General features: G+C 41.8%; 1 protein-coding gene across 2 annotated transcripts; it reads left to right on the plus strand.

The window, feature by feature from the left end:
- Nucleotides 1-1,568: 1,568 nt before the first annotated feature.
- Nucleotides 1,569-6,586, plus strand: pex12 (peroxisomal biogenesis factor 12). Of its 2 annotated transcripts, none has more exons than XM_005945967.3 (4): nt 1,569-1,827; nt 2,684-2,808; nt 3,692-4,227; nt 5,389-6,586. In XM_005945967.3, exons 2-4 carry the CDS (start codon nt 2,686-2,688, stop codon nt 5,780-5,782), a joined length of 1,053 nt encoding a protein of 350 aa, XP_005946029.1. In that variant the 5' UTR covers nt 1,569-1,827; nt 2,684-2,685; the 3' UTR covers nt 5,783-6,586. The 2 variants fall into 2 exon arrangements, with proteins under 2 accessions (XP_005946029.1, XP_005946028.1); XM_005945966.3 differs by having other exon boundaries at nt 1,570-1,827; nt 2,681-2,808.
- Nucleotides 6,587-11,902: the final 5,316 nt, after the last annotated feature.

Genomic DNA, 11,902 nt, shown 5'->3' on the forward strand with positions numbered 1-11,902 from the left:
TATCTTCACTTTGGCTTCACCTGCACAAGTGCCAGGTAGGTCTCTGCCACAGAATTAATTTCCCTTTCGTCGGGAGCATGCTCTGTGCTCTCGAAATTACGGACTAACAGTATCCCACAGTTGTTTATGTTTTTGAATCCATTTTGCACAGAGAGGCATTTTTTTGAGAAATGTATTGATAGCAATGTTGAATATTATTACACAGGAAAAAAACAACTACACATAAAATAATTACACCCCGACGCCTCTGCCTTTCTAAATTGGGGGACAGTAACTGCGTGTGTAGAGTGTAAAACTGTAGATAGTCAGATTAACAGTAACATTTTATCTCTATCTGCCATTCTGCAATTCATCTCATGTAAACAATAACGTGACGCACAGCGTGACGTAAGGCACATACCTTTGACGTTGCGTGACGAACTCTGTATTCCTTGTCCACATTTAAACGCAAAAAACAGCGTTCTAAAAAAAAAATCTCAGTTTTCGGTGATTCGAAACGCCGTTTACGTGTGGACGAAAGGTTCGAACACATAGAAACAGCTGCGTTTTCAAAAATACCCGTTTAAGTGTGGACGTAGAGTAAAAGAGTTAGTAGTGGGGGGGGCGAACATTTTTCTTCTAAAACAAAGTAGCCTAAAATTTCTATCAGTGCCAAACTCACATTATTTCACCAATGTGTATTATTAATTTCCACAATGAAATAGGGTGTAGCGTAAAAATAAAAATAATGCAATCTTAAGTTCTTGTTTTAATTAAAATAAATTTTACATTCAAAAGTATAAAAAATGGTCATCTTTAAGTTAAAATAAAAATAATGAAAAGATGCAGCTGGTTTACCCTTTTCTTCTTCCTTTACTACATGTCCCATGTAAACTATCAGCTTCAACTCCTCCCCTCTGTTTCCTTGACTTTGCTACTTCGGACTTCTGCATCTCATCTCCTTGCGGAGTTTTCCTTTTTTTGAATAAATTATTTGATTGGCTCAGCACGATCAAGTAGGATGTGTTACAATGTACCTGATTGGTCTATGTGTTTCTGTGTGTTATTTGGACTCGGTGCTTTGTTCGACTGCTGTATGTATAGAACAATGTAAAGAAAAACGCTGCCCAGATTAAAATCGACGATACATCAAAATCAAGTAATTAATATGAATCCGTAAATAACGTAAATAAAAATCTGTTTAAACAACTGTTATTTTACAGTTGTCTAATAACTGCCCTCTTGGCTCTCTTCCTCTTCCTGAGGTGGATTTTTAAGGTCAATTGCACTTTTTACCTGTATAAATAAAGGATATAGCGTCGCTTTTGCAAAAACCTGGTTGCATCTTCTACCTTGTGACTGGTATTTTTTTAGCTAAAAATTACTTAATATCATTAATGGCCGATATGTTTGTGAGCTTAAAGGCCAACAAGTCATTTACAACGGTTTAAATACAGGCAATCATTTTTTTTGGCAGACTATCATTATTTGGCACAGCCTGGCTGCGTCCACCTATCGGTGGCCTAGGATCTAGAGCGTCATCGGTTGCTTGACAGCGAAACAGCCAATCACCGTAGAGTTACAGGGTCACTCCGATGGAGCAGTCGCATACGTATTCTTGCGCGATGACGTTGTTGAAAAAAAAACCCCACTTAGAACGTGTGTAAACGGAAATGGTGAATTGTTGTGGACAGCACACGTTGTGGGGCGAGAGAGGAGTGAAATGGGACAAAATCAAACTCCGTCCTAATGTTTTGCTCAGCGCTACCGTGTGAGTTAGAAGGAGCCTGAAGAGAATCGACGCTAATGCAGACCTGCTAGCTGGGAGCTAGCAACCAGCAGAGGAAGGTATGTGTGACCACAGAAATAAAGTAGTGAAAAGTAAATGCTACCCCCCGCTGTCAGCACTTCTTACTGTTTAGTCTGTTAAACTGTGTTAAACTGGTAATAGCACCTGTCCAGTGCCTTACTTACCTGGCGTTAGCACTGAGTAAGATGCGACACTAGCTGGTGTTTACCAGCCGTCATTTCAAAACGGCACTGACATATTTAGTGTTTCACAAATGCTCATATACGCGGCTTGCGTTTTTAAGACTTCAGAGTGTTGCACTGAAGACACCTGTGCCGTTTAACGACACATGCAGCCTTCAGGGACAACTCACGTTGAAGTAGGTCATGCCAGCTTTGCACCTTGTACCTCGGTTCTAAGTTCATGCAGCGGCCGCGTGTATCCGTCATGTTGCTTATGAATCTCTGTAAGGGAGACAAGATTAGTGTGAATCACAAAGCCCCGATAGAAACCTCCTTTTTGTGCTCCAGCCACCTTAAAATAGTTCCTAAGACTCATTTGGGCAGCAATTTTCAAACTTGAATAAATTTTAGTTTTAGTGAGCACCGGGACATAAAAACTGCACAATTGCACCTCAAACGGGAATTAAAACTGTTTAAACGTGACTGACTGACAGATTTCAAGTTAATATTAGTCGTGAGATTCCCAAGAAAGTGCATTTCAAGCTGTTCCTCAAACGCAGCACCACATGGTGATTTTCTTCTACCATGCCTGTGTAAACCCTGCTTTGCGATCTGTGTTCAAAGATTAACAGAAAGGTGGAAGATACAGATGGAAGAGTCTCTCAGTCTGGTCTTGAGTGCAGTGGTCATACAAAAGGCAGTAAAAGGTAACTGTGCTGTGTTTGTGCAGCAGCCATGGCTGAGGCCGGAGCCCATCTCACATCCACGGCTGTCAGTGAGCAGCCATCAGTGTTTGAAGTCCTGGCACAGGAGTCTTTGATGGAGGCGGTCAGACCGGCACTGAAACATGCAGTCAAGGTGAGCGTGTGTGTGGTGGTGGTACTTAGGGCTGCACGATTAATCGTTAGAAAATCGCGATCTCGATTCATACTTATGTGCGATCTCATTTCCAAATGACAACAATTTAAAAAAAAAAAAAAAAAGACGACGATTGTACCGCATTTTGATCCGGGACGTAATCTGCATGAAAACAAGCGCTCACTCTTCCTGCTCAACAAATGACAAGGGCGGAGCCTTATACCACGTGATACAGAAGCTGTGCCGTGTGATGCTAAAATTAGCAGGGAAAAAACAACGGAGAGCACGTCAGGGATGACGAGAAAGTGACAGGAGAAAATCCGTCCTGGTCAACCACCCAAACATCAATAACGGGAACCTTATACAGCGCTTCCCTATACCCGTCGAACTCCCGCAGGCACAAAGAAATTAGAGGCTATCACTTATCACCTGACAAAGATATGGCTCCCATCAACACTGTGCAAAACGAGGGATTTAGGAAAATGATCAACATCCTAGACAAACGCTACACAGTGCCGTCCCGCAACTATTTTTCTATTGTTGCACTACCTGCTCTATACACGCAGCGTCGAGCAACGGTGGAGACGGAATTTCAAGCAGTACAACATTTTGCGGCAACAACAAAACGTGAGACATTTGTTGTTTTTATGTTTATTTATTGTTTTTATGTTCAGTCTCAACTGTTACGAAGTTGATGTGCAGTTAATAAGTGCAATAAATATTTATACTGGAAAAGAGAATCGTGAGAGAATCGTGATCTCAATTCTAAGCCAGAAAATCGTGATTCTCATTTCACGCAAAATCGTGCAGCCCTAGTGGTACTTATACTTTCCATAGATCAGTGTTAGGGTTCTAACAGCCTAGCTCCTGGTGTCCTTTCCAGGTTCTGGCAGAGTCCAACCCATCCCGCTTTGGCTTCCTGTGGCGATGCTTTGATGAGCTCTACCTGCTGCTGGACCTCCTCCTTCAGAACCACTTCCTGTCTAACTGCAGTGCCTCCTTCTCGGAGAACTTCTACGGACTGAAAAGAGTTTCAGGCAGGCAGAAACTTCCTGTGCGCCTCGGGATGACCAGGACATCCCGCTGGTGGTCTCTTCTTCTTCTGTGCCTGCTGCCATACCTGCAGGCCAAGCTAGAGGCCACATTGGCACGGCAGAGGGATGAGGAGGATTTCTCCATCCGGTTGGCACAGACGAGGAGCCAGAGGCTGTACCGGGCGGCCGTAGCAGCATATCCGTACGTCAGCTCAGCCTGGCAGACCTGGATCTTCTGTCAGCAGCTGCTGTTTGTCTTTGGAGTCTCCAGGACCCACAGTCCTCTCCTGTGGCTGGCCGGGGTCAGACTGGAACGACTTAACGCTCAAGATATCAGAGACATGGAGCGGAAAGCCAGGACTCCCGGGAGACCAGCTGGAGGAAGGTACAGCTCGCAAACTCCTTGCTGTCTCTGTTTTTACCCACAGTGGTGTCCTAACAGGTGTGCTTTGTACCCGGATAGATCACCAGTTGCAGATTCTAAACTGAAGGAAATTTTTCATGCAGCCTGTTTAATAGAGGTGGGAATCACCATACATCCCACGATACGATATTATCACAATACTTAATGCACGATACGATATTATTGCGATTTATTTTTATTTTTTTTAAATATCTGCGATATTCAGATTCTGTACATAAAGGTAAACTTTATCAATATTCATTTTATCTAATATCAAAGTCTCGCTCTCAGTCTTTCTCTCATTTCAGTCAGTTTTATTGTTTGTATTACAGTCTAGTCCAACTTAACTGAATGCAACCATCTGGTACAATTACAGCTATTCTGAACTATGCAATTTATGAAAACTATGCAGCCCATTCAGCAACTGAAGAATTTGAAAGTAAATTAAAACAAAATATAATTTTACATTAAATAAAAAAGTTTTAAACTTAATTAAAATAAAACATGTCTTAAAATTAAAATAAGTAAACTGTCATGTTTATTGCTGCCAAAAAAAAGTTAAGCACATTTGGACAGTGAAGGAATGTCAGGATTCTTGCTCAGAAAAAGGATCAACGTGCTCTGAAGTCAGAGCACAAAAACCTTTTTTGTAACAAAATATCGATTTCTGCCGTCCCTGTATCGATACATTATTAGCAAACAAAATATCACGATACTACACGGTATCGATTTTTTTCCCCCCACCCCTACTGTTTAACTCTATGTTGCTGATACAGCGTTCCATGCATTAAAATGCATTTAGTCAGTGATGCAAAAACCACAAAACTGTTGTGTCCTTATGGTCCAAGCCTGTCTGCTGGGATGGCTCAGATCCAACACATTAGAAAACAGATGTTTTTCACAGAGAATATTAAGACAGTGAGATTAATTTCACTTTGTTTGGCCAAAGGTTTAAGTACTTTAAACACTTATCAAGTTTAATGTTTGCTGATGTGCGCTGTGTGGCTTTAGCTCATTTGGTGAATTGATTTGAGGCCACACAAACATACACTCAGTGATTTTTTTTACAGTTCTTGAATGAGGAATGTCATAAAAAAAAATCCATTGCTAAACACCCACAATGCATTGTTTTTGTGTTCACAGCGTGATGCAGAGAGCGTGGTGGATGATGTCACAAGCAGCGAGGGGCATGGCTGTGTCTGTCTCCTCTTCCCTCTCTATGGGTGTTTTCTTCCTGCAGTTCCTGGAGTGGTGGTACTCGTCGGAGAACCTCAGCACAGTGAAAGCTCTCACCTCCCTGCCGGCTCCTCCACCCCCGCTCCACCTGCAGCAGGATCAGGGCGGGCTGGGCTCAGAAAGCAGGAACTGTCCTCTGTGCAGGAAGCCCCACACCAATGCCACCGTGCTGTCCACCTCGGGCTTCGTGTTCTGTTACCGCTGCATTTACACATACGTGAAAAGTAACCACCGCTGCCCAGTCACCGGATATCCCACCGAACTGCAACACCTCATCAAGATCTACTCACCAGAGAGCTAAAGCATCAAGCAGTCAAAGCAGACAAGATCAACTGTGTGTGAGAGATGATATACAGACACAATATGAAAATTATATTTGAGGGATATTCACAGCTGTTTCCCTTTTTCTATACAATAAACTAATAATGTCCTTAAAGTTTCTGAAAAAAAATACATTTTAATAATATTTCTTTTTTACTAATTTTCAGCTCTTGTCAAAGTGAAAATTGAATAATTCAATAATAAAGCCTAATTAAAAAAAATCTAATAAGAGTGTAATTGTTTTTGTTTTTTTGAGGAATTTGCAGGGTCCCTTAATTTGGTCACCAGTTGGGTTACTGGTTACAAACTGGCTGCATTTTAGCAGCTTTTTCCAGTGCTAGGACCAGATTTAGGCCTGTCACAGTTAGCATAAAAGCAGATCAGTCAGTGGGTCTTTTCCTCACAAATAAGTTGTCATTACTGATAAAAATGTCTGTGACCTGGCAAAGATGTTTAAACTCCTACATGGTGGATTATAAGATGCAACTTCATTTTTGTGGCCTTGTTGAACCGTTGGCCTGGTTCTGCCCAAAGAAGACCTGAGGCACGACCAGTTTGGAAACTTGGTTCACTTCCCTTTTACCCAGAAACCTAAAAGGTGTTCTCCTGCTGCACAGAGAAACATTGTCGAGCTGCTCCTAGTAGAATCAGTTGCTATGGTGTGAGTGCTCTGCTGCATCCCATAATGAGGACACATGCTAATGGAGATGGATTAGAATGAGATCTGGCCCTTTCCTCAAACAAACTGCTGAGGAGTTGGAAGAAAAATAAATATACTAATCAATAAGGTTGTGTGAACACACTCTTAGAGGAGCAGATGCATTTTGAATGAGCCTAGAAAGCATTTGTGTGTGTGTCCTGTTTCCTTTTTGCCTAAGCTGATCTAACAAGTGGAAGAGTTGTTTCAGATATGACCTTACGATCACACTAATGACTGACAGTAGGGCATAAACAACATAACAAGGTTAATGATGCTCTCATGTCTACACCAAATATAAAACCTTATCCAAATGCGATTTAAAGGCTCATAGCGATTTAGTGCTAAGCTAACATAACGATGATTACTTCAAAAGTTTGGTCTCCATTCTCCAATCTAGAGTTTTCAGAGGAGGGTTCTCCTCGTGCACTGTTTGACTTTTCAGCAAGCAGCCAATAGGCTGTACAACCCCAAGCACTTGCTCTACAGGCCACTTGAAAGACAAGTCGATCATCAAAAACCCCAACTTCAACAATGAAATTCAGTCTATGGCTAATTTCAGCTGCTGTTTTGTTAAGGCTTAGTTAGCCATGGACAGATGTTCCAACACAGACCTCATCTTTGCTAATTAGAAGTGGACTTGTGAGTCATCTTTAAACCATTTTACTGGAATCATATGAAACAATATGGCTCGCTGTGTGGTGCAGACACGCCTGAGCTTCAGTTTTGGCTTGCTTCAGCTCGATAACCACGCTTGCTAGCTCAAATATGACTTCTGGCTCGAGAAAATCAAGACAGTCAAAAAGCTAAACTGAACAAAGAGTTCAAAAATACTGCCACCCACCAGGGTAACTCTCTCTCAGCCTCCTAGTGGACGCGCCTGTGGTATCAATTTCAAAAGCCGACTTGAATTCCTTCAAGAGTTAGCGCCAGTTGATCACATCATGATGGCAACTTTCAGGCTTTGCAAACAATCCATAGTCTGTATACAGACAGCCTCTTGCTGTATCTGAGACTAGAAAAGCGCTCTGTAAGTTTCAGAATACAAGTTACTGCACAGACCATCGGTGAATTGCTTTATTGAGTTTCCAGACAAATTTAACAACAAGCCCACTTAAAAAAACAACAAAAAGAAAAAACAGAGAAACAGGTAATCAGGGTCAACATCACAACATTACAGCGAGAGTAATAAAAAAAGGGCTTCGTTAAAATGTCCACAAACCCCTGAAATTAAACTGAGCGTGAAGAATCACAATAGTCACCTTCCCTTTTTAGGCTCCTGCAACACAATCCATCAACAGCAAATCAGGACGAGGAGGGGAACAAAAAATAAACAAAACAAACAAAAAACAGGCTGAAACTTCAAAAAAAGGGACAAGTATCATCATCAATAATAGTCACAGTAATAGATTGCTCGAATAGCGTGTATTGCACATGTGTACACATATATGCACTTTATATACATGTGAGTCAGCAAGAACTAGACACATGTTATATCGTCGCAACAGGCAAGAATCTGGAGAAAACAACAGCACAGACAGAGAAGAGTCAGGAATGTGCTCGTGATCAGTTTCAACAAAAATGGCGTTTCCCGAAAAGAAAAAAACAACGTTTCAGGCGCGAGCTGAAACGAGTGAAAGGTAACAGAGAGAACGTCTCCCCTCGAAAAACAGGAGGTAAATGAGGGAGAGAGGGCGAACCTCCTCTGTCTCCCTCCCACCCGACAGCCCAAATGTACCGCTCTCCCACCCCCGCCCCTGAACACCGCATGATAGCAGGACACTACATTTACACCACAGTATCAAACATATCAAGAAATACACAGTATCAACTCGTAGCAAAATAGTCCGAGTGTGTGTGACTGTGTGCGTTTCACCTCAGTGTCGTGTGGGTGGCAGCAGCAGTAAAGCTATGTGGCCTCCAGGCTGGGGAGGTGCCCTGACAACCCAAACCATCTCTCTGCATCAGCACGGTGTCCTGAAAGAGTTCTCCATTCCCTTCCCTCTTCTCTTTGGGCTCTTCCAGCTAGCGCAATCAGCCCCCGTGCTGAGGCAAGATCCCAATGTTTCCCACCTCGATCTGTGCTCGACACCAAGCAGCAACCACTACAGCTGAAGGGTTTGGCCGTCTCTTGGTAACGTGCTAAATCAACGCAACCACAAGTGGTTCATTCAGTTTTTCCAAATTAGGCCAGGTTTGTCCATCGCATCTGTCGACTACGACAACACAGAGGAGCTCACTCAAGCTCGAATCTTGGACAGTAATGCTAATATGAAAGTGGGTATTTTTAAAGATGAGCAAAGTTTAGAACTGTTCACAACCATGTGTGAAGAAAGGGATAAACGTTTGCCGTCATATACTTTGGAAACTTTGCTGGTGTCAAGTTTTGCTCGCTTGGCAATTCCGTTTCTAGATCCAACTGAGTTTGCAAGAAACCCATCTGAACAACATCTTGGGAGGATTTTCCTGTTATTTTTTTTCTAATTCTTTTAAATCTTTAATTTTTATTGTGGAACTAATAAAAACCACAAAATAAGTCTGACCTAGCGAGATAAGGTAGCTAATCATGAGCTCTTATAGGTTTACATGTTGACGTGTTGGGTCAAGGCTTTTTTTTTATGTGACACTCTTGAAAATACCTAAATTATTATCCAAACTTGATTTACAGGAAATCAACTAACAATTTGTTCCCTTTGTGAATGCAAGAACAAGGAAAATTGGAAAAATTGTGTGCACTTCCAAATCAAAGGACTTAGAAAACCAACATCTGATTTATTGGTTGTTTCCATTTTACTGGTTTCTCTTCACTTGTTTGCATCTCAAAGGAAAACCTACCAATTAGATTAAATGCTAATTGCTGCTACTGAACCTTTTTTTTCTAATTATTACAAAAAGCAAAACTACATTTCTATATCATCTTTTCTAAAATGGAAAACAAAGTCTTACTGTTTAACTACATCAACTCAGTCTTTTCTTCTTCACTGGTTTAACAGTTTAGGCCAGCGGTCCCCAACCCCCGGGCCTGGGACTGGTACCGGTCCATGAGTAGTTTGGTGCCGGGATGCGAGTATTGAGGCTCAGGTGTGAAATTCATGGTCTTCAGGGTTTTTTAGCATTATTTTTTTATCGTTTTTATCGTTAACTCGGTTTCCCTGGGTCTTTTCCGTGTGTTATGAATAAATCTTCTTTTTTTTGGTACTGGTACTGGTTTTATTTTGTTGCATTTACCCGCAACACCTTAAAGGCCAGTGGGTGAAAATATTGTCAGACATAAACCGGTCTGTGGCGCAAAAGAGGTTGGGGACCGCTGGTTTAGGCCACAGTGACCATGATGCCCACAAGATGCTAGTCTAGTTATTGAAGGAATGGAAGATCCTTTAACAAAGTGAATCTTTTACTTGTTGTTACTCATTTTTATAAATGTTAAGGTATTTTTCATCTGAACCAACACCTGTGGTAGTTGCTGCTTGCCTCCAAAGTTCTTCATTTGCTCCCTTTGTGCTTGCATGAACTCCAGTCGAGCTCAGAAGCTGACCCCGTGTAGCACTGCGGTGTCGGGTCATTAAAATGACCGACCTGTCCAGCTCTCGCTCACTCTACGGCCCCCACGAAGCCGACGCAAGGCGCTGCTATTACTGACTGCGTGTTAAATGGACAAAATGCCCTTAGTGTTTACAATAGTACAAAAAGACTACACTAAACCACCTGGAAACACAGGTCAATAAATCAATCAATCAATACTGCCTCTCCATTCCACCTGACAGATAATATACACAAAGAGCACTCAACCGCACTGTGTAAAAAGGTACAGAGAGTTCCTCCGATCATCGGTTGCTATGGCCTTCTCGCTCTCTGTTCCCGTCACTGCAGTTGTACCACTGTGGTATTGCTTTAAATGGACGAGACCCAGAGGTAGCAGCGTCGGCTAGAACACCGCAAAGGGTCCTGGGAAATGAAGTTTAGTGAGGTTGACGATTACGTCGATCAGAGTTAGTCTACTGACGTCCCAGTATAGTGTTTCTGAGTTGAGTTTCAATAGGTTTTCATAATAGGCCGGTCCAGCTCTGAAGCTTCTGTGTGATTGCTGTTTGGCCACCACCTTCCCATTCTGACCAGTCTTGAGCCTGAAGTTGGGTAGGTTGAGTTTTTGAGACTGAACAAACCTCAACACTTTCAAACATTCACTTTAAAGATTTCATGAGTGGTGCAATTTGACTGCACTTTTTTAATGAGGATGTGAGGATTATATCATGTAACAAAGCACTCGCTCCTTCATTACTGCACTGAAAATAGTGGATTGTCAGCACTGATCCAGGAACAGCACACGATGCATTCTCAGTCACTGTCACAGAATGGAAGCGAAATTTGTGTTAAAAGTTTTAACAGCCTTCATATGCGCTCTGTTCATTGGATGTAAGTCACCATGATATGTAGTCGTGGTAATAAGAAAGTACGCCCTATGTAACTTCTAATGTTTCACATATCAGTACATAATCAGATAAAGTGCAACCTCAGAATCACCCCAAGGTCAGAGAAACTGACATAAACCCAGGCAGAGCACCTCGGGTATGAACAAAGCAATGTTGTAAAGAAGAGCTGTTCCTCCAACAGTGTGAGGAAATGATAGTCATACAGCGGTTACTGCTGCTTGTGCTTCTACAAACTACTGAATTATCCCAGCTTTTATTCATCTGACTTTGTAATGACCTCATTTAAAGAGCTGGTGACGACTCAGTCATTTTGTTTATGCCCAATACTTAAAACCTTAGAATAAACAAAGCATGTACTTTTTTTTGACTCAAACGAGACTGTTAAAAAATCTGAGCAATGCTCTTAAGTCTTAATTTGAAAAAGAACAAGCTTGAAATGAGAAATCATCTCGACACGAGGATGCAACTAAACAATATGAGAAAACAGAAAATGAATCTATCAAGAAATTCTAATTGTAGGCGGATCTCCCTGTGATCTATTGATGTAACAGTGATATTGATAAGCCTGCTGAGTTGCACATTTTTCTGCCAGCTTTGGCTACAGCTGCTGTGTAGCTTTCAGCCTGGATTATATCTTTAAATTCCTCATATTTGTTTAGGATTATATATGCAGGATTATATTTGCTCCCATTAGAAATACACACCTTTAGACCTGTGTCTGTTCACCATTGGAAAACTAGTGATAACATCCCAATTTGAACATGCACAAACTGAGAATCATGTAGCTTTAACAGCAATTCAGGCAATCCAAGTGCCAACCTGGACTTTTACTGCTAACCCATGCATGCAGCTTCCTGATGTGTCCTCAACAAAAAACGGTCTTCTCCATTAAAGTTGGTGCAAACCACGTCCAATAATACCTGAGGAAGCAGGTTTTCCTCGCTCTCAGTACTTACTGCTTATTTCACCTTGA

The sequence above is a fragment of the Haplochromis burtoni genome, unplaced genomic scaffold (assembly GCF_018398535.1).
Source record: "Haplochromis burtoni strain Fernald_Lab_line unplaced genomic scaffold, NCSU_Asbu1 Contig_453, whole genome shotgun sequence".
In the NCBI taxonomy this organism is placed as follows: Eukaryota; Metazoa; Chordata; class Actinopteri; order Cichliformes; family Cichlidae; genus Haplochromis; species Haplochromis burtoni.